This window comes from Myotis nattereri (genome assembly GCF_964212035.1).
Source record: "Myotis nattereri genome assembly, chromosome: 14".
Lineage (NCBI taxonomy): Eukaryota > Metazoa > Chordata > Mammalia > Chiroptera > Vespertilionidae > Myotis > Myotis nattereri.
Genome location: NC_138089.1, coordinates 36,778,763 through 36,801,432, shown reverse-complemented (window position 1 = coordinate 36,801,432; position 22,670 = coordinate 36,778,763). Strand labels below are relative to the sequence as shown.

Here is a 22,670-nt window from a genome sequence, read left to right as displayed (position 1 = left end):
GCAAAGGTCATATTTTAAGTCACATTCTCTCAAATCTCTTAAGAATCTGCTGCTTGATACCGCAATGGATGGATATAGTACCATCAACTATATACAAAATGAGTTTGAGCTCAGGAGCCAGAGTGTCTATCCCTTTTGATAGCTGTGTGACCTAAGGTTAGTTACCCAACCTCTCTGTGTCTTAGTTTCCTTATCTGCAAAATGAGGCTACAACTACTACTTACCTTTTAAGGCTGTTGGGAGGATTAAATGAGATAGTATGTGACAAGCATTTAAAACAGTGGGTGGCATACAGTAAGTCCTTATTTTTATTATTCTTTTGAGCTGGGGTTCAGTCTGGCTATGAAAAAGGTAGTCAACTCTCATAAGGTTCTGCTAGGCAAACTGAACTCTGTCTCTGTCACTCCATCTCACAGATCCCAGAAAGTCCTGACATGAATGTAACAGATCTCAACAGATATTTGAGGATGGCATGGTACATCATTTTGATTGACAGCCACAGTCACTCAATCTACTTGTTAAAACTGTGATTGCTCATGAGGCATATTAATAAGTTCATTCATTCATTCATTCATTCATTCATGCATTCATTCATTTGATTAGTCATCTCTTTATTCATTAAATAGCTATTGAGTGCTTACTTTGTTCCAGGCACACAGACAAAGAAACTCCTGTCCTGGTTTGGGGCTAGAACTGCCAGATATTTCTGTAGGACAGAACCTAAATATTGTCTATTAAGAACAATGATCCATGTTTTTATGGACCTTGAAAGAGCTTTTCCTAATCCATGCCCCCTACATGAAATAAATCACTGGTAAAAAAAAAAATGCCTTGAAAAGAGAAACAAGACCATAACTCTTAAAAAAAATTCTGTTAAGTACCCAATTTATTCATAAAACAATACAGTTTAAATATTTATGATTTTTTTTCAGTCATACATTTTCCCCATCATTCCCAAAATGTTGTGCATTTGGCTGACATGTATTTGCAAGGTTAGAATCTATAATTATAACACTGGAAATTATACAAAGTCTATTTGATTTGCTTGTTAATATGTCCCCCCCTCAACAAACAACATACAGATCTATTTCTCCTTGCGATTTACTTCTCTATCTCGCTGACCGTCTTGTGCCTTTTATGCTGCAAAACATCTGTTCATTTCCCTGTGAGAAGATTATATAAGTGAAACATTCATTCTTCTGGTTCAAAACTGGCCATTTTATATCAAAACAAAACACCACCACCTAAAACAATCATCCTAGGCATTTCTGCTGATAAAGTTTGCTCTCAGGAGTGATTAAAAAGAGGCAAAAAGAAGCCCCACTCTCAGCTTGAAAATCAACTCGGTGGCCCACATTTCTGGGGAGCGACACCGCACAGCCCTTGGCCATGGCCAAGTCTCCATTGTCACGGTTCTACTGAAGACTTTTCGAGGTCATTCTTTGGGGTTGATGTAAACATGGCATCATTCATGCAAGGAGAGAGAGGCCTCCTTTAAGAGGGTAGGAGCCGGCCAGCGGGAATACTCCCTCATCTGTTTAAGGACGAGGTGGGACTACAAAGCAGTGAGGCTGATGTGGGGTGTGCAGCTTCTGGAATCAGTCTCACTACTTTCTACTCCCTCCTCAGAGACAGGCAACCTTTGTGCTACTGATGGGGAAGAGGTGCCATTCTCAAGCAGACTAGGGTCCGCCCTGGTTCAGATGGTCTCTACAATCACACCCTAAAGTCTAGAACCTCAGTACACTCAGTGCGATATGAGGACTGCACTGGCATGCCCTGAGACAAGCATGTCAAACTCGCGGCCTGTGGGCCGCATGCCTCGTTTATTTAGCCCGTGTTAGCCTTTGAGTTTGACATGCTTGCCCTGGGACCTTGTCAGAGCGGCAGAATCTTGGGCCTATGCATACCTATGGCATCATGGTCCCAATTTTGGCAAGATCTCCAGCAAAGTGTGAGAGGTGCTGGGCTAAGTTCCCAGACCCCCATCAAGAAGACTACTCCTAGGTGACTACGCCTCTTCATCAGCAGAGAGACCATTCTCAGCAGGGATGAATTATAGATAACAACTGCAAAAACAGTGTGGGCGTTGTGTTTTGTTTTATTTTGTTTTTTAAACATGCAAAATACAGTCCATGCATCTACCATTTTGAAAAGTCTCTCATCCTGTAGCAGATAAAACCAAATACGTTTTGGCTATCAACGTTCAGTAGTTGTTTCAAAATGCTTTACAGTGTAAAGATAATAAGAAATTTAGCAAAATTTCAACAAACCTGTATAAAAAACAGATACAGATACCATTTTATTTCAAGTCGACATGCTGTAATGTAAAGAGTAAGTTGGAATAATTTGTGTGTCTTTGTAAAAAGTCTTTAACAATACAAGGGCTTACCAGATCCAGGCCTTAGGGCTACACATGCAAAAAAGAAAAAAAAAATGGCCAGTTAGTTAAAAATCACCAAAACGTGCTAGTTTTTTTTTTAAATGTGTGGCTTTTTAAAGTACAGGAGCAGTAGAAGTAGTAAATAGTAGCAGGAGTAGTATTTCGGAACTCTGTAAAAGTGCGTGGAGTTCATGGTGCTAGTGTCCTGGAAGACTCATACATTTCTGATGAACATTTTGGCTTAATCCCTTTGCCGTTGTAATAGTCCACGACTTGGTTTGGGACTTCAGCCAACACGCTCTTTGCCAGGGCAGCCGGAGATGCCTGCAGGGAAGAGGAAATCACCATGACTTTGGCAGCTGGCCAGAGGAAGCTGAGAATCAGCCTCAAAGGCTTGAGTCCTGTTCTGAGCAGCTAGTCTCTCTCTCATTCATTCATTCATTCATTCATTCAGCATTTGACAAGGGCCTCCAAGCAAGAGTTGTCAGATTGTTGGAACCTGAGCCATGAATTCCGTAATTTTATTTTTGCATGCCTGTCTCAAAATATCAAACTATTCACATCTGAAATATGGGTGAAAATCAGGTGGCAGAATGAACTGTCTTGTACTTTTGTTTCTATTTATATTCAATTCTAGACACTTATGTTCCAGGCACTGTGCTAGGGTTTATTATTCTTTTTTAAAAATATATATATTTATTGATTTTTTTTTAACAGAGAGGAAGGGAGAGGGATAAAGAGTCAGAAACATCGATGAGAGAGAGAGACATCGATCAGCTGCCTCCTGCACACGGCCCACTGGGGATGTGCCTGCAACCAAGGTACATGCCCTTGACCGGAATCGAACCTGGGACCCTTCAGTCCACAGGCCAATGCTCTATCCACTGAGCCAAACCAGTTAGGGTGGGTTTATTATTCTTACTATTAGGGAAGTTAACATCATGTGAGAGGAGCCAAAATTAACCCTACTTTAAGGTAAAAGATGACACATGCTACAAACCAACAACATCACATCACATGGGCGCTTATTAGGAACATAGAATCTTAGACCCATTCCTGAGCTACTGAATCAGAATCTGCATTTTAATTTGATGCCCATGATTCCTGTGCATATGGAATGTGAGAAGCACTGCTCCAGAGTCACAAGCACTGTGTGAGCAGAGCGCGGAAAACAAAGAGACTAAGTCATCTTGGAGGAAATCAGAGCAGGCTTCCAAGAGGAGGTGGCATTTAAGTTGGGTATGTTTTAAAATATAGAGAAGGGATTGGCATTTAATTATTTTAGGGACAGTGAGTCATCTGATGGTACTGAAGTGTGTGTGTGTGTGTGTTGCAAATGCAGAATTGGTGGGTGGGGCATTCAGCTGGAAAATAAGCTTGAAGCCAGGTGATGGAGTGTATTGGTGACGGAGCGTATTGAGTACCCCCATGCTAATTAATGTAGCCATTATTCTATCAGCATGATGGCTCCACTGTATGTTTTGAGGCAGATGGAGGTGGAGGTTGATATTCTGCATGGGCTCTTGGTATTCAGTGCTAACTACTCAGCCTGTGGGCAAGAAAAATTGCTCAAACCCCATCATAAGTACTGAAGAGATTGAAAATGTGAAGCAGAGTGACCAGTTAACAAGTGTTTGAGGTGCCTCAGGAAAGATCCCGAAGGGAACGGAGTGAACTAATGCCCGATGGCCTGGTTGCTAGCTCTTTCCTTCCTATGTGGCTTGTCACTCAGCCATTCAGCTTTGCTGAGCCCTGTTGTTCTCAGAGACAAAATAGGAAAGAATAAGCATTGATTCTATCTCACAGAGTTTTTAGGAGGCTCGAAATAAGAGACATATCTTAACAACAATCTGAAAACACTGTGAGGAGTTTTTCTAGAAGGATTCTTCATGCCTGGCTGTGTGGCTCAGTTGGTTGAGTGTTGTCCCATGCACCAGAAGTTCCTGGGTTCGATTCCCAGTCAGGGCACATGCCCTGTTGCCCACTAAATCTCCAGTAGGGTACATGCAGGAGACAGCCAATGTTTCTCTCTCACATTACGGTCTCTCTCTCTCTCTCACTCTTCCTTTCTCTCTAAAATCAATAAAATCATATTTAAAAATAATAAGATGATTCTTTACATCTTGGAGATGTTATAGCCTGTTGGACATTTGACATCCATGAATGCTCTTTTATTTTATAAATAACTGCGCAGGGTTGTGTGTTGCTCATGATCCATGTGTATACTGGGGTTATAAAAAGTCATTTCTACCCCTTCTCTCTGGCCACCTCTCGTAGAAAAGCTACAAAGCCAAATACATGATTTCCTAGCCTCCCTTCCGTCTAGGGAGGTCCATGTGACCCAACTTCATCTTTGAGACAGAAACTGCTTTCCTGGGGGATGCTGGAAAGCTTTTCTTCTTGGTAAAAGGGGACAGACATGGTTGGCTCTGTGTCCCTTTCCTCTTCCTCTTTGCCTTGAGCAGGAATGTGATTCCTGGAGCTATGGCAACCCTTTTATCACCAAGGGAATTGCCAAGTGCTGGCCCTGACACTATCGCATCACTGAAAGAAACAGATGTCAGCAGCCCCCACTCCCTAACTTAGAGCTACATGAGATAAATATGTTTGTACTTAATTAATCCAGGGTTCCCAGCTTTAGCTCTACTGCTGTTTTGGGCCAGATAATTCTTTGGGGCACTGTCCTATGCATCGTAGGATGTTTACCATCACCCCTGGCCTCTACCCACTAGATGTGAATTAGGCACTCCACACTGTCACCATTAAAAATGTCTCCAGATATTGCCAAGTGTCCCCCGGGGAATGAGTCACCCTTGGTTAAGAACCATTCATGTAATCCACTGTAAGATGGATTTGCTGTTATTTGGAGACAAAAACTTTTCTAAATAGTGCTGTCAAATAGAACTTGTTACCATGCTGGAAAGTCCAATATGGTAGTCACTAGATACACGCAATTAATAAACCCTTGAAACGTGGCTCGTGCAACTGAAGAGGTCATTTTAAAATGTTATTTAATTGTAATGATTTAAATGTCAATGCCCACATGTGGCTATTTGCTACTGCATGGGACAGCACAGAGATTAAGTGATTCTCCCACGTGTGCTGGTGGGTCTGGTGAGCAAATAGGGGCTGGGGGGCTTTAGTTGGTTAGGAAAAGGCCAAAAATGTGAAAGCAGCTGGTATTAACAGCTGTATTTATTAATCACCTACTCAGAGCAGGCACTGTGCTAAGCTTTGTGAAGACTCCACCTTTAATCCTCCAATGTGCGTGTCATTTGGCCCATTGTACTGATGAAAATCTGTGGCACAGAGGGGGTAAATGACTTGCCCAGAATCACACAGCTCGGAGCCAGTGCCCTGTCCACTTCAAAGCCCTGAGTTACCGTGCAGAGCGGGAGAAGAGAGACGGCTCCTGGGCTTCGGGCTAATATGAAGTGTATCAGTTCCTCACTGTTCATTTTATTTATGGCTTATTGAATTCAGTGTCGTCTGGGTAATGAAATGGTTTTCAAAATCTAATTTGAAATCCATGAAGATAAGGTGGATGATATGCTCCTGGCATTCTGAGCAGCTGGAGACTGTGCGGCACACACAGCGAGCGTGCCACTTCCTCGCCCAATCAGGGCAGGTCCCTTGGCCGATGCCCCTCCACTCCCGGCTTACCAAGGCTCTGTCCTTCCTCATACACCCAGCTCGAGCTGCAGGGATTTCCTCACGGCGACTTCTCTCTGCTCCGAAGTCCCGTAGCAACATTTTAACCCCTTTCAGTCATCCACAGATATTACTGCTGGCCCCTATGTTCAACCCCCCAGTTCATTCCTAGCAGCCTGGACCCACAACTTTCTCACCTTGCTGTGGCCCCAGTGCTAGCACATGCCTTGCACACAGTAGGCACTCCATGAGGGGAGGAGGCTTGGGGTAGAGGCTAGAACCTAGCCTGGCTCAGCTGCATTGTTTTGGCACACGTGTGTGTGTGTGTGTGTGTGTGTGTGTGTGTGTGTGTGGCAGAGGGAAGGTGGTTTGGGGCAGTGCATGACTCTCCCAGGGAGTAAGTTCTTTGGCCCTTCACTCAGGCAGTTATAGGTGGTGGTCAGTGATATGGCTACTCTGTCCTGCTGACCAGATGGAGCAGGACATCCCAACCTGGAAGAACAGCCCTCTCCCCACCATGGGCATCAGGCAGGTACTGTAAGTCGCTTCGTGATGAACACAGCAGCAGTGCATTCAGCCGGCCCCAGCACATCCTTCCTAGAAAAGGACAGCACTTCTTGCTGTCCACGTGCAGACAACCGAGGACACGGGGAGCCTCTTCATCTGACGAGCGGTTTCGTTTGGAAACCTCCTCCTCGGGCAGGAGGAAGACGGGCTACAGTGGAACGGTCACCCCTCACCATGCTCCCTGCCTGTGAGCCTGTTGGGGCTGTTACTTGGAACCCCCTCTGCACTCAACTCTGTAGTCAAGGATTGATCTTTTGCTCCTTTAATGATTCTAATTACACCGTAGCCCTCCTTAAGAGGGGCATTAGAATTGTGTGGCGCTCAGTGTCTAAGCTATACCTCATTGTCCAAGGAGCCCTGGAGTGAGCGGTGACCTCCCTACATGGAGCTGGCAATTCCTGAGATCTGGGGTTCAGTGAAGGCCACTGGGCTTGTCATATACCTGACGCTGGCTTTAACTCCTGTCCCAAGACGGCAGCAGAACACCAGGCAATTTCTGCAAAGCACAGGCCAAAGGCTCTGACGCTGGCACTGGGACTTGTCTACGTAAACAACTGTCCATCCATCCTTCACCCCCTATAGTTACCTTGCCCAGTGTAGCTGGGGTCGCAGCGTGGGCTCCAAGTGGGATTCACAGGTGCCTGGACGTATCTGATAAACCCCTTTGAATGAGGGGTTTTGGCTGGAGTAGAAAGGCTTTTTCAAAAAAGCATTAGGAAGGAAAGCTTAGAGTGGATGGCGTGGAGCCTGTCCCTTCCTCTCTGGGTCCCTAGATTACTGACCTCAGCCCTGAGGATTGAGGAGCTGCAGTGGAAGCTACAGATGTTTCCAGCAGGGACCCTTGAGATGTAGGGATCAGACTTCACTGCAGTGACGGCCCAGGTGACAGAGGGGTCACAGCAGCAGGGACAGGAGGGGATTCCCACAGTTTCTAAGGGGACTGTGGAGTTGCTTCAGGGCACTGAGCATTCTGGAGATTCCCTCTTGTGGGGCAGCTCAAGTTCAGTTGCCACCCACTGGGAGAGGGCAAAGCTACAGGGGATATGGGGGCGGGGATGCTCTGCTCTTGAGTGACTTTCCCTGGGGCAAGGAACAGAAGGTCACAGAGGACTGTCTGTGACAGCGCACATGACCCCCAAGGGCTCCCAGACACAGCTGGGGAGGCTCTGAAGGGTTCTTCAGGGCCACCCCCAGGCTGGAGGGAGCCTTTGCTTGAATTAGAAGCGTCCTGGGTAATTCAGCCCCACAGGTGTAGGCTGCTATTGGAATTTTAAAGGTGCCCCTCCTTCCACTGAGTTAACAATGATCCAACAGTTGAAATGCCAAAACATTGTTATTAAGCCCTTTTCGATGTCATACTAGAGCACTGTCCACTGCGTCTGTTTCGGGTCATCAGGGGGAGGTAATGCTGCTTGACATTATTTATTATTGATTATAGCTCAAGACTGTAAAGCTCGATGTCAACTTGTGGAAAACTGGGAAGATTTCTGTCCAGTGGAGAAGGTAATCCAAAATCTATTTATTTATTTTTAACCCCTTTGGCCATTCCCTAGTTTTGGCCTGCCCTAGCAAACGGACTCCAGCCTTTCCCCACTGACCATAGTCAACTATGTTATATCCTCCTTTGAACTATCTTTGTCATCTCACTGGCTCCATCCTTAAGGAGTTAACTAAATTCCTTGGTGCTGCTTACCATACTTATAGAGGATTTAGGTCTCTATCAACTTTAAAATATGCTTTGCCAAGGCAAACACGGGCCTCTGCCAGGGCACAGGGCTCGACAGGCAGAACTCAGGCCGAACTGAAGCTGCCCCTTGCTTCTCTAGCCAGACCCTTGCACAGGGAACACTGCCCACCTGTACATGGCACCCCTGACCGAGGTCCTAAGCTATATGGATGGGACAAGTGCCGGTGAAATGTTGGCTGCTATAGCTGGCAAGACTTCTCATCTCTAATTCAAGTTACACTTTTACCTCCAAAGAGCCAAGCTCTCCATCTCCTGTGGGGGAGATGGCCTGGCCTAGACAGGCAGGGATAGTGGCGTTGCTTCCCTACCAACTGGTGGAAACACGTAAGGAGTGAGTTTGTTTTGGTCCTGCCCTCCCATGGGAAGCCCCGAGATATGCCTACGTGTTTGAAGTTCCTGAAGGGCACGAACTGAACGATGTCTCGAAGGACAGGCTCTCCCTTGGGTGACCTCAGGATCCCGTCGTCGCCGTCCAGCATCTGCATGTCACTGAAGTCAGCGTTGCCCACTCCCACGATGATGACCGACATGGGGAGGTGGGAGGCGTGGACGATGGCCTCCCGGGTGTCTGCCATGTCTGTGATGACGCCGTCGGTCAGAATCAGCAGGATGAAGTATTGCTGCGATGGATCAGACGCCAGGCAACGGGAACCGAGAGGTGGGGAGACAAGGACAAGATCAGGTGCCTTCAGTGTATACTGGCTACAGCAACAGCGACAACAGATTCTTTTGAGTGCCTGTGTGTAGACAGTCCTGAAAACTTAAGGGTACGATGAAAGGGACTGAAAGGCAGGCACAGTAGTTGTAGGTTAATTCTAATAATCACCTTAGTGACTGTTATGAAGCAGTGTGGTTGACCGAGCAGCAAGGAGGACGGGCGTCAAAGCCTCATTTTCTGAGATCCTGGGAAAATCCCTTCACTCCTCTGGGTTTCAGCTTCATCTCTCAGATGAGGGTTGGGACTAGATTGCTTGTAATTGCCTCTTCCGCTTGGAGATATTTAAGTCTAAAGGTGCACTGCCCAAGACAATAGCCATGAGCTCCATGTGACCGCTGAGCCCTTGAAATGTGACTAGAGCAATGGAGGAACTGAATTTTACATTTTAATTTCTTTTAACAAAGATCAAGTATTTGTGATGCTAATTTAGCATCCAAATTAAGATGCTGTAAGTGTAAAGTACACCCTGGATTTTGAAGACATAGTGCAAAAAAAGAGTGTAAAATATTTTATTAATCATTTTTTATATGCATGTTAAAATGCGATTATTTTGTGTATTTAAAAATACTTCTGAGAAGGGGGCCCATGGGCTTCATCAGCTGCTAATGGGGCCCATGGAACAGAAAAGGTTAAGAACACTTGATCTGAAGGGATTATCAGGATTCTAGAATCTGATCCAGAGTTAATCTAGCCAGAGGTACTAGGCTGCAGACTGTCGGATCAAAGGCCTGATGCAAATTTCCAATAAAGCTACTGTGCCAGTTGCTTCCAAAGCCAGGCCAGGGAAATGCTCTAGTCGTCTTTGAATGTATATGAGGTCCTGTTCAGATATGGAGGGTATTTTTTGTTTTTTAAAATTTCTGGAAGAGTTCCACAAAGTCGAGGAGAAAATCCTACATCCAGACCCTGACACAACTTGCCTATAAGGTTCAAATTTAAGCCCCTTAGCTATCAGTGATAACAAGGGGTGCAGGACCACACATTGTTTAAAGAACAGGAGAAACAGCTGGGGCAAAGAACCATTGTTCCTGGACCATAAGGGTCAGTTGTTTGGGGATCTGTGGATTAGACATTCTTGCACCATTTCCTGACCTGTTCTCACAGAGCAGACTACCTGTCCCTGGGGGAGTGAGTGATGGGCAGAACTCATGCTGGCTTATACCCGGCCTAAGTCCAGACCTATGTCAGCCCTGTTCTCTTTTTTCTCTTCTAGTTCCTGGTACCCCAGAGGGGCGAGATGATTTGTGCTTTCAATATGGGCTCTGGGGTGCCCTGGGGACACCTTGGATGCTCTTGGGGATTAACGGGGAGAAGGACAAAAGTTTGCACCCCATCTCTTAGTCCAGATTTACCAAGAACAATCTGTTTTCCAAAAATCTATTTTACTGGTATATGTTGGGTTTCTGAGTAACATATCACTTGAAGAATTTGAATTTGAAGTTCTGATGAGGAAAAAAATGTTAAAACATAAAATGAAATACTGATGCTATCCAGCACTTATCCCCAAATCTTGTGTCTATGAGGATTCAAATTTGCTCCAAGGCCTTAGTGGGTTTGGCAAAAATGGAGATACTGTTGATTGACAAGTGTAGTTTCAGAGGGATGCTGGGGAGGAAAGTCTGACTAATAAATGTAGAGGAACCAAGTGGAGGGGAGATGAAGACAGTGAGTATAGGCAAATTTTTAAATGAATTTTGCTCTAAAGGGAGGTAAAATAAGGGGTAGTAGCTAAAGTGGTGTCAAGGGAAAGATTTTAACTTAAACAAAAGATATTATAGGATGCGTTATTTGCTAATGAACATAAGTCTTCAGTAGAAAGGGGAAAAAATAGGTGAGAGACAGGTGTGAAAGTTGGTAGGTCAATGTCCTTGGATGAGTCAGAGGACATGGCTCCAGTATGCAAAAGAAGAGGCTGGGTTAGATATGAGCATGGTCCTCCATCCATTCTACCATAAGGGAAGGCTGAGAACATGATGCAGCACAAATAGGTTAGCGGAGTTGATGTAAGAAGCTGAGAGAGTAGTATATCACTTTCTTTTTGCAAATGCAATATCTTGGAATCCAGGATAAAATCACAAAGAAAATGTCAGACATCAGCAATGTTCTGCTAAATCTGAAAGAAGTCACAAAGTTAAAAAAGAAATATATTGATGTCATTAAAATGATACATAGAAAAGTTATTATGGTAATATACAGGGCTGGGAAAAAGTGGCTTTATAGCTCTGAGTGCGAAAAACCTTTGGTCTGCATTTTTCTTAAGAAAACCACAAATAGCATACAAAACAAATCTTTGCTATGAGGTTTTGTGTTGTACTTAACCACCAGGGGACAGAAGTATCTATTATTTTGCTTCAGTTTCATCTATACTATGGGTACACTGGGAAGCAAGTTTATTTTGGACAGTTCTTGTTATCTCCCTAAGAACACAATGTGGGTATGCCTGATACTCCAGTGAATAAAGTAAATTCCACTCTTGAGAGTCCCCTCTGTCCAGCTAATGTTGCAGACATGGGAGATGCGCCATCTCTAAGCCTTACAATAACCCAGCAGAGATGGGTATGGTTATCCCCAGTTTTCAGATGAGGAGACTGAGGATAGGAGAAGGTGAAGTCACTTGCCCAAACTCACACATGCTGTAATGCAGTGGTTCTCAACCTTCCTAATGCTGCGACCCTTTAATACAGTTCCTCATGTTGTGGTGACCCCCAACCATAAAATTATTTTCGTGGCTACTTCATAACTGTAATTTTGCTACTGTTATGAATCGTCATGTAAATATCTGATATGCAGGATGTATTTTCATTGTTACAAATTGAACATAATTAAAGCATAGTGATTAATCACAAAAACAATATGTAATTATATATGTGTTTTCTGATGGTCTTAGGCGACCCCTGTGAAAGGGTCGTTTGACCCCCCCAAGGGGTCGTGACCCACAGGTTGAGAACTGCTGCTGTAATGTATTGTCAGAATGGGATGGGTGCTATGGTCAATATCCAGGTGAGGAAGGGCAATCTCCCATTAGCAGGCAAACTGCCTCTCTCCTTACCGATGCCTCCTTGGTGTTCGTCTCTTCTGATGCTGACTTGGCGACCTTCTGAATGATGGGGGCGATGTTGGTGGGACCATAGAGTTGGAGCTTCGGAAGGCAGCTCTGATAGGCTTCCACAACTCCTTGAATTCCTAAGGTGAAGTTGGCAAAGATCAATAGTTCAGGACTCTCCTCAAATAAATTTGTAATCAAGCACACACATAGATAAAGCATTAAATTCGCCAAATGTCCTCCTAACATCACATTTATGTTCTTAAGATAAAAAAATACCACAGTGTTGCCTCCATTCCCACTGAAATAATTCTCTTTAACAGCTTAATTAAAAAGCAATCCTTTCCATCAATCTTTCCCTAATATCCTACTTTACACATAACATTTTATTAGATTCTCATAGTGTAATGAAATAGATGTTATGCCCATTTTACAGGTGAAGAAACTGAGGCTTAGAGAGATTAGATGATCTATCCCAGGTCACACAGCAAATGAATTACAGACTCAGGATTGAAACCCAAGTCTGCCTGGCTCTGAGGGCCATTGGGCAGGTCAGCTTTAAGGCCTCTCTAGTTTTTACACTACCTTCTTGACTCTGCCGTAGTGTATATCATCCTATTCCATTTATAGGAGTCACATGTGACCATCATTCTAGATATTAAAGTCCTTGTGGGCAGGTATTATGACTCACTCCCTCAAAGATCTTGAGGCAGGTCAGCAGAGCAAGTGTGTGATGAATGAGCAAAACGGCTGACACAATTGTCTGCTGGGGACTGTAGTACAGATGAGTGACATTCATCATTATGGCCAACCTCTCACTTAAAGGGGGTTTCCATCCTGAGCCCACGTGACCCAAGGAAATAGTAAAGGGTGAGACTCTGCTGGAAGGAACAGCCCTGATAGTGTAGCTTCTCCTAGCATTTTAGGAGACTTGCCTGAACATTTAATGTTATGCCCACAATCCCACAAGAGTCCCATTACTAATGAATTGTATTCAAATGGCTCTTCTTGGTGTCTGCGCCTGTCTTAGCTCTTGCCCATATCCCTTTCTATCCTGAAACAGCACACTGGCCCTGTTTCTGGCCAGAGGGATCCACAGAAGCCCCTCCTGAAATGGAGTTCCACATCCACCATGCATGCAAACCAGATCTGGGGTGTTCTGGGTGAGCAAGTTCTGTGTTCTGCCCTTAGACCCATGCTTCCAACCCACTGAAAATGCTGCATCCTCCTGCCCTGCCCCAAAGCCTGTCCTTCTAAAGACAAACGTCATATCATTTTGCAGCTTGGCTGTGAAGTCAGGTGACACTCAACAGACACTCTTTATCTATTTTGACTCTTGAGTTTTTGCCCAAGATAAGCACGTTGGATTTCTCTTTAAAAAGTAACAGGCAGATAAATTCTGAGAGTATGAAACAGGCGAATGCTGGGCATGTATTTTGTTCCGCTTTGGTGAAAAACCATTCTTATAGTTTAAGAATGGGGGCAGTTAGGGATGAGTGGACTCTAAACCATAATAAATTTAGGGTGAAGGATCACGAGAGGGAATAATGGCAGAATGGAGACTGGGTCTCAGGGGTTACTATGTGCACACCCAATGACATTGATGTCATATTCTTGGACAGGAAGTGCCAAATTGGTGAAAGAAATTGCTGGATGCTCCACACACCTCACTGGATCTGAATGAACCCTGGTTCAGTCCCCTTCCTCCATGACAAGAAGGAGAGAGATATGGACATTTCTACCCATTTCACTATAAAAAATATCTTAAAGTTTCATAGCAACTGGTGAACTTATCTCTATTTGTTATTTAGGAAGCAGGAAAAATAATTTTAGGATAAAATTTATCATAATAGTTGTCACCATCATTTCATCATCATTACTTTGAAGAATTGTGTTGGAGAAATTCTAGCTGGAACATGGACCAAAGCCTTTGAGAAGGCTATTTCTGGCACAAAACCATGAAGCTACTTGTTGGAAGTCACTGAGGCCATATCCTTTACCAACATGCTGAAGGTGTCAAATGATTTTCATGTCCTCCCCTGACCCTCTACTTAGACCCACACAGAGAGGAAGTTGTGGGAAAGAAATACTTGAGGAAAAGTTGGAGAGCAGAGAGAGGGAGTATCATCACTGCCCATCAAATGAATTTCCCCCCGTGTTTTTTGGCCAGAGGAATCCAGAATGGGGATCAACATTGTTACTGTAAACTCAAGACCGCTTCTTCATCCTGTCTTTTCCAGCTCTTAGTTTTCTGCTCTCATTATGGCACTCTGTTGCCTTTAGAGTAGCGTGTTCTATTTGGATCCAGAAAGCCTACTCCTCTGCTGTGGCCAATGATCACTGACAGACTGCATCGGAGGAGAGAAACTAACATGGGAAATGTGCAAACAAAAGGGCTGTGAGACACTGGCTTTCTTTCACCTGGTAACTTACCTGCACATTCTGGGTTGTCTTCATTAAAGTTGATTGCGAAGTCATGAGAGACCTAGACACCAATTAAAATTATAAAAAGGAAGGAAGGAGAATTACAACTTTAATCCAGGAAGGAGGCACTGGGAGGAAGAGTCTGCAAACAAATGCTCATTCCATTCATTAGGTGTCAAGCCGCAGGAACCATTTTAAGGCTTCACAGAGTCAGTCTGAGATGGAGGGTGAATTCTAAGCTCCCCGTGGAGCTGAGGTGACAGGAAATTTTTCTAGAATCAGATAAATGCTGGCAGGAGGGGAGAATAATGTATATAAAAAATGCCAAGATAAGAGTTCAGAAAAAAAATGTAATCCCAGAAACAACTGGCCATAGACTGGAGGCTTAGATTGGGCTGAGCTCTGCTTGGACCCAGTGATTTAAAAAAAAGGTAACTTGTCACCCCGTTTGCTCAAAGTGGTGATGGTTATAATAGCTCCCGCTAAGCTGTTGACATTTAAAACTCATTCTAACATACTATGCAGAGCTATAGGACAGGAGGATTTGCCCATATATGCAGGTAAAAGAGACTCTACTTTTGGAAAAGTGATAAAATCATGATATCTTGTAATATTCCAACACAGATTCCTCTACCTGCCAGGACCTATCACAAGGTGACATGTTTACTGCTTTCTTTCTAAAATCTGGTAAAACAGGAGGGCTGTCCTGGCACCTAGACATTATGGGATCATTTGGGATTTTACAGAGACTCGCATTTCAAATGTTATTTCCAAGCCCTGGCTCGCTTGGGGGCTAGAAAATGGTCATTAGTTATTGTGTTAAAAGACCCCTCTTCTCTTTGTGGGAGGTCAGAGCCCATGCTGTTGGTGCCCGGCCCACATTCCCCTGTCCTTGGCTCTCCCAGGCAAGTCAGCTGACTCCCATCCATTTTACTGGCTTTATTTACCTTAAGTTTTCTCGGGTCTCCAGAGCCTGCTTTTTAAAAATTTAATATATTTTTATTGATTTCAGAGAGGAAGGGAGAGGAAGAGGGAGCTAGGAACATCAATGATGAGAGAGAATCATTGATTGGCTGCCTCCTGCACACCTCCCACTGGAGATCAAGCCTGAAACCCAGGCATGTGCTCTGACCGGGAATTGAACCGCAACCTCCTGGTTCATAGGTAGACAGACACTCAACCACTGAGCCACACCAGCTGGGCTCCAGAGCCTGCTTTTGGCAGACTAAAGGTGTTGGGAATTAATGTCGCTCATGAGCAGCCCTTCCTTAGCGGCTGACAGGACATGGTGTATCAGTACCCAGCCCACTTATCCTTGGGGTCTGTGTGTGCTCCACAGTGTCTTCAGGGTCCCCAGCAAGATTCAGCTCCACTGCCCACAGAGCTAACTGACTTGTTAGGATGCCCTATGTCCATTTTTTCATTCTCTATTGAGGTTTCCTCCACCTCTCAAATAATTGCATCCAAATTCTCCTGTCTCAAGGTCTATTCTAGGGAGAGTATAGGCAAGCTCTGAGGTTTTTCCCAAAGAAGCAAATCTCAGTGACCTTATAAACTTGCTGGGGGCAACCAGCTGCTGAGGCCATCAGTGCCTGTCTGGGGCAGAGGGAAAATTAGGCCTGGAGCAGAGTGAGGAGATGTGAGGGAAGCCTGTTAGGACAGCAGGAGGAATAAGTTGGCCGAAGGCATGGTGAGCATAAGAACTTCAAGAAACATCAAAAAGGATAAGTTACACCAGGAGCGGGACCAGGCAGATGTCATGGATGAGAAAAGGAAGGCCTGGAACAAGGTGTTCTCAGCCCTACGGGCCACCTGAGACCAGAAGACTACCAGGTGGGATGCGGTGGGGGATGCTCCAGCATCTCTTCGTAGTAGGACTGGTGGTTGTTGACGTGCATTCCAGTCTCGAGGTGCAACAGTTCAACACCCACCTGACTACATTCCGGAGCTGATATCCGACCTGAAGGGGACTGTAGCTCCTCAGCTCTGCCTAATTCTGGTTGTATAATCTCTCTCTCTCTCTCTCTTTTTTAAAATTTAAATTCTTTATTGTTTAAAGTATTACATAAGTCTCCTTCCTCCCCTCCTCCCCCCCCCCCCAATTGTGGTTGTATAATCTCTTAATCTTAGTCTTCCCAGGCCTTTTAATGTTTCCAAAGAAACCAGAAATTCTGACATTTTATATGAAATTGCCTAAATCTTAAAAAACATTTGTGTGTCAAAAACTTGTATGCATATATACATACTAGAGGCCCGGTGCACGAATTCGTGCATGGGTGCGGTCCCTAGGCCTGGCAAATCAGAGCTGGGCCAATTGGGGCCTGCTGGCCAGGGGAAGAAACAGGGAGCAGGAGGTTGGCCAAGACCCTGAGGAGAGAGCTGGCCCTGGACCCCTGGGACCCACTGCCACCCACTTCCAGTTCCCCATCCCAGCCAGGAGCCCAAAGGCCCTGGTGGGGTCAGAAGAGGAGGCAATGGTCACCGGCTGGGCATGGAAGGAACGGACACTGGATGCTGACACGGCCGGCCACGGGAGGTTGGCTGTGGGAGTGCACTGACCACCAGGAGGCAGCTACTGCATTGAGTGTCTGCCCCCTGGTGGTCAGTGAGGGTTATAGTTACTGGTTGACTGGTCGTTCTAGTCATTCAGTCGTAAAGGTCGCTTAGGCTTTTATATAGATAGATAGATAGATAGATAGATAGATAGATAGATAGATATGCATAACCCATGAACACGAAAAATAGGGTGGTAAAGGCCTGGGGCTGGGTGTAGGGGGCAGAGGTGGGCTAGAAGGAGTCAATAGAGGAAAAACGGGGACATATGTAATACTTTCAACAATAAAGATTTAAAAATTAAAAAAAAAAATTTGTTTGTCAACTATCATACATTTGTGGCCCAAATAATGTCTACAGGCCACCAGTCGACAACTCCTATTCTGTATTCTTCCTCCCCATGTGCTCTATTTTCAACAAATGCTTCTAGAATTCTGTAGGCATGCCCAGCAGGGAGGCCAGGGGGGAATACAAGGCAGACAAGGAGGACAGGTCAGGGGACACGCCATTCCATCTATTGTTCTCTCAGCAGTCACAGGGAGAGGGATTCTCTCTTTCAAAAAGGGCACAGAAGGGGAAGGGCCTTGGTCTGACAGCTCTGGTGTGGGAGTAAATGTTGCCATCTGACTCCTGCCATGCAACTCAGATACAGCCAGTAAAAGAGACGTTGATGATTGGACAGTGTTGCCTGCACTTAACTTGGACCTCAGAGGCCTGGATGAGGCTGGGGTAGGAACCCTGCTGCCCCTCCAAGGCCCTCCCACCTGGGGCGTGAGTTCTCTGGCAATGTCCCACAGGAGCATCTAGTATACCACAGTAGGGTGCACATCTCTCGTTGCACAATCTTTGCCTTCTCTGAGTCATGGAAATAAGTATTAAAACCAAATCAGTTTGATGATTGTGGGGGTTAGGGTTGGGGGTGGAAGAGGGTATAGGGGGGATAAATGGTGATGGGAAAAAATAAAATAAAGAGGAAAACAAAAGAAAACATATCCTAAAAACAACAACAAAACCAAATAGGATTCCAATGCCCTCATAGGAAGCTTTTAGTTTCTCAATTTTCTAAGCCAGAGTGGTTCTATCTTAGGACTTTTCTGTGTCTCTCACACAGACTGGTGCTCAGAGAGCTGGGATGAGGGGGTCTGTGGACTTCAGTGTCATGGACTGCCTCAGTTGGTATTATCAATAGGATCTTCCTCTCGAGTAGCGGTTCTCAACCTGTGGGTCGCGACCCTTTCACAGGGGTCGCCTAAGACCATCAGAAAACACATATATAATTATATATTGTTTTTGTGATTAATCACTATGCTTTAATTATGTTCAATTTGTAACAATGAATTTGGGGGTCACCACAACATGAGGAACTGCATTAAAGGGTCGGGGCATTAGGAATGTTGAGAACCACTGCCCTAGAGGATAGCTGAATAGATATGTTTTGAGCCACTGAAGATCAATGTCCTGAGTGTTTTCTCCATATCTGTAGGAAGCGAAGCAATAAATACTTTTACTTGGATCGCTGAGAAGAACAATCAGAATACCAGGAGATTGGGTTTTATCAAAAGACAGGGTCTGAGGACCTAATCTTATGGGTTCTGAAGACCATTTCTGAGTCTTTGGGCCCTAGTTACATAATTACATCAAGGGCCAAAGGACAGAGACTCCTGGGAAGGAAACTCAAATTATCCTTTGGTGACAGCAAAGCATCTCTACTCACTCACCGTGTACTCTGGGGGTATCCTGGCACCAAATCCAAAGGCTGGGAACATTTTGTCACTGAAATAAAGAAAAGAAGTTGCTTTATTTATCATCTAATGAGGAAGAAAAACATGAACCTGCATCACCTCATCCGGGATGTGGCTATGCCAGGTGCTGACTCATGCTTCTTGATTATCTGTAGTGATAGGCAATAGCTTGGATAATTAAAATCAAGGAATCATCCTCAGAGTTCATTCCAGTCATTAGTTTGCAACTTCTTCTTTACTTTTTGCTAGATTTGATACCAAGGAATGAAATGGCCCCAGGATTTCCGCCCCTCCCCTCCTCCAGTATTCTGTCTCCTTTGAAAAGATCATGAACTAGGTGACTCCTATGTTTGACTGCTAGATATATGCTATCTTTTTAAATCGTTTTAGGGAGAGATTATTATTCCAGTGGGGAAATGCCTTGGGAAGTGAAATCCAAGATCATGCTGCTAGTTAGAGCTAGGGTTCAAATTCAGACAAGCCTGGATCCACAGGACTATTAAAAAGCAATGGAAAGCTTGACAGAACTTGGTTTCATCTACAGAACTCATTGTATCCACTTCTTTATCTCATACAAGCAGCAATAAATTGTTTACATGTCTTTTCTTGTCTCCTGAATTCAAAGGAATGCTGTTTCTTTTTGTATTCATATCTTTATATTTCTACTGCCTCCCTCCCTCAAATTGCCCCTTGCCCCTACCTTCAGGATAATGCTTGTCATAGATTGTGTGCTCAATAAATATTTAATGATGAGATAGTGCATGAACTGAATCATTAAGATGTGGCCATATAAAGAAGAAAAAATTCTTGCTAAAACCTATGAGAGTCACATATATGTCTTTTGGCTTGGTTTCTCTTATACAATTTGAAATTTCTCCCAATTTATTCATTTGTGTATGTGATATCTTAACTCTTAACTATGCTAGGCAATGCATGTACTTATTTAATTTTTAAGCAACCCCTGAAGTTTCACCTACTTAATATTCCCATTTTACAGATGAATAAACTGAGTCTCAGAAAGACTAAGAAAGTCTCAGAAACCCTAAGGTGCTTCCCAGGGAGGATTGTGTGATTCCAAAGACCCATACTTTTTCTACTATACCATTATAATGTAATGGTTACATACAGCATTAAATATGATTTCCTTCTGTCACTTCTAGCAACAAGCTCATCTTCCCCCACCAGACAACAAATAAGACTATCCTTAAGCAAATTTTGTGCTGTCAGGATTGTTGCAATAGGGGCTCTGGCTTATTGCTATTGTCAGAGGGTGTGTCCTCCTCATGCCATTTACCTCTTACTTTCTCTCCCATTAAAAAATAATTCCTTCTTGTCTTAGTTCCTGGTAGCTGAAAAGAAAAGAAAATCCAGGGTAGTTCTGTGTCCCTTAGCATCTCTGTAAGCAAAAGGGACCCTCCTAGCCCCTGAGGCTGATTGAGAAGTCATATTCTCACCCATCCCCTATCTGTCTGATTTAAAGAAAATTAGCAGCCAATAATGGCTTTGATAAAACTTTACCAAAACATAGCCAGTTTGATCAAATTTCGGGATGCAAGGAAGCCAGAATTCTTTGAAATCAAAGTCTAAATTCTCTGGAAAATCACCAGCTCCTCTTTTTCCTCACTGTTGTGCAGATATGAGCTTTGTGGGACATTGCATCTAGTGTGTATTAGAAAAGGTATTAATGCGGATAAATGAAAATTCACAACAGCTTATAAAGGATTAGCCACAGCTTTGAGAAAAAAAAAATACTTCTGGTCCTTGGGAATACTTGGCTTCAGCAATTCGTCCTTACCCACAACAAGGGCGAGGAGGTGTGGGAAGGAATGTGTCTGGGAATTTCAGAGGTATTTTCTAGGTAAAGCTTTCCTGGAGAGAGAATGGATCCTGGTTTTTCAAACTCACAGAAGGTTCAGAGTCAAAACAGAGACACCTAGGGGGCACCACACCCTTTATTTTCTTCTCTAATGAGTTTAGGAGCGGTGTGACCCAATATTCCATCCATTTCTTTTTGCATTGATTTTTAGAGAGAGTGGAAGGGATGGAGAGAGATAGAGAGAGAGAAACAGCGATGTGAGATATGAGAGAGACACATTGATTGGACAGGGCTGGGGATTAAGACTACAACCAAGGTACATATCCTTGACTGGAATTGAACCTGCAACCCTTCAGTCCATGGGCTGACACTCTATCCACCAAGCCAAACCGGCCAGGGCTTCCACCCATTTCTAGTCACCAAACCAGTATTCTAGCCTTAATGACATTCCTTTATACCTTCTAAGCCACCCAGGGGAATGTGAAGTTTGCTGAGCATAATGTACTGTTGTTATGTAACTGAGTGAAGAGTGGGGAGGTAGAAAAAATGCCTCACCTACAAGAGAAATAATTAATGAGCCAGGAGGACAACAATTCTCTGAAGTTAGCCATCACAAAGACTCTAGCTAATAAACACACTAAAGGAAAAATTTCAAGCCTACGCACAATGGATCCGAACATTGCTCTTCCAGATTAAAAGTAAAAACTAGGCATAGAGGAGTCTTATGTAAGAGGCAAGGGAAGGCAAGTTGCGCACATAAGTGAGCATCGGCAGTGCCAGCACGTCAAAGAACCTGAACCCTGGCTGGTGTGGCTCAGTTGGTTAGGCGTCACCCTGTGCATCAGGGGGTTGATGGTTTGATTCCAGGTTGATGTTTCTCTCTCTCTAAAAATCAATTTTTAAAATCTTAAAGAAAAAGAACTCGAGATTGTATCCACTCAGTATTGAGTGAAGGGGGGCATTTAGCAACTATTGGGAAAATGATTGGTGAAACCTGACAATACGGAAAATTCAGGGGCATAGCACCACATTGGTAAAGGCAATATTTCTTACTATTGGGATAAAATAGTACAAAATGCACTAAAAGAGCCTGTGGTCTGCAATGCTAGTGAGCCTGCTGTCCTGAACTTCCTAGGGCAGCGGTTCTCAACCTGTGGGTCGCGACCCCTTTGGGGGTCAAACGGCCCTTTCACAGGGATTGCCTAAGACCATCAGAAAACACAAAACATCTCTGTAACAATGAAATTGGGGGTCACCACAATATGAGGAACTGTATTAAAGGGTCGCGGCATTAGGAAGGTTGAGAACCACTGTCCTAGGGAATGGCCATGATCCCCAAATGGAAGATTCATTCTCAACCACCATTTTCACCTTCACTGTTAGGAAGGCTTTGAGATAAAGGAAGAGGTTAATAAAATAAGGAGAAATTAGTGCATGAGAAAATGGAGATGAACGCAGAGCAAAATGGCATTTCAGAACACCTAGACATTTAATAAAACAATGGTTTAAAACTGGGGTACATGGAAAGGAGGAAATGCAAAGTCCTACTATGGATATGAGAGTTTTTTTCTTTTTCTTTTAAGGAAATCAGTGTTGAGTTTCTCAACTTCCCTATGTATTCTTTGCTGAAATTATCTTCCAGAAAAACCTGTGATGGAAAGACCTATTCTCCACTCCCACCTTCCCTTTCACAATTACCCTTCTCCTTCACCCATTCTGAATTTTAACCACCACAGTGCCTTGAACAAGGCACTGTGGTGGTTAAAATTCAGAATGTAAAATCTCTATAGAAACAATTCTAAATGAAAATGATTCACTAGAAAACAAGTCCCTTTGCAAGTTAGGTAGTTGCCAATTTTTGCTTTAGAAAATTGTAAGAGGTACTGATGTCAGATGGTAGGTGGTTAAAAATATATTTTGCTAATAGACCATTATATGATTTTTTATATATAACTTAGAATTGAATAGTACTTCTAGTAAAACTCTTTCCATTACTACATACTTATTTATAAGAACAAGTTTCCTT

The 22,670-nt window shown here is 44.0% G+C and overlaps 1 protein-coding gene across 4 annotated transcripts in view; it reads right to left on the bottom strand.

Annotated features, from left to right (window-relative positions):
* Nucleotides 1-868: 868 nt before the first annotated feature.
* CPNE4 (copine 4) overlaps nucleotides 869-22,670 on the bottom strand; it is a 348,425-nt gene continuing 326,623 nt past the window's right edge. For all 4 annotated transcript variants that reach the window (XM_081106181.1, XM_081106179.1, XM_081106178.1 and 1 more), the window contains 5 exons: nucleotides 18,805-18,859; nucleotides 14,543-14,594; nucleotides 12,116-12,249; nucleotides 8,732-8,968; nucleotides 869-2,707 (listed from right to left, as the gene is read on the bottom strand). In XM_081106181.1, coding sequence (XP_080962307.1) covers nucleotides 2,573-2,707; nucleotides 8,732-8,968; nucleotides 12,116-12,249; nucleotides 14,543-14,594; nucleotides 18,805-18,859 — 613 coding nt within the window. In that variant the 3' untranslated portion in view covers nucleotides 869-2,572. The remainder of the gene's footprint in view (nucleotides 2,708-8,731; nucleotides 8,969-12,115; nucleotides 12,250-14,542; nucleotides 14,595-18,804; nucleotides 18,860-22,670) is intronic.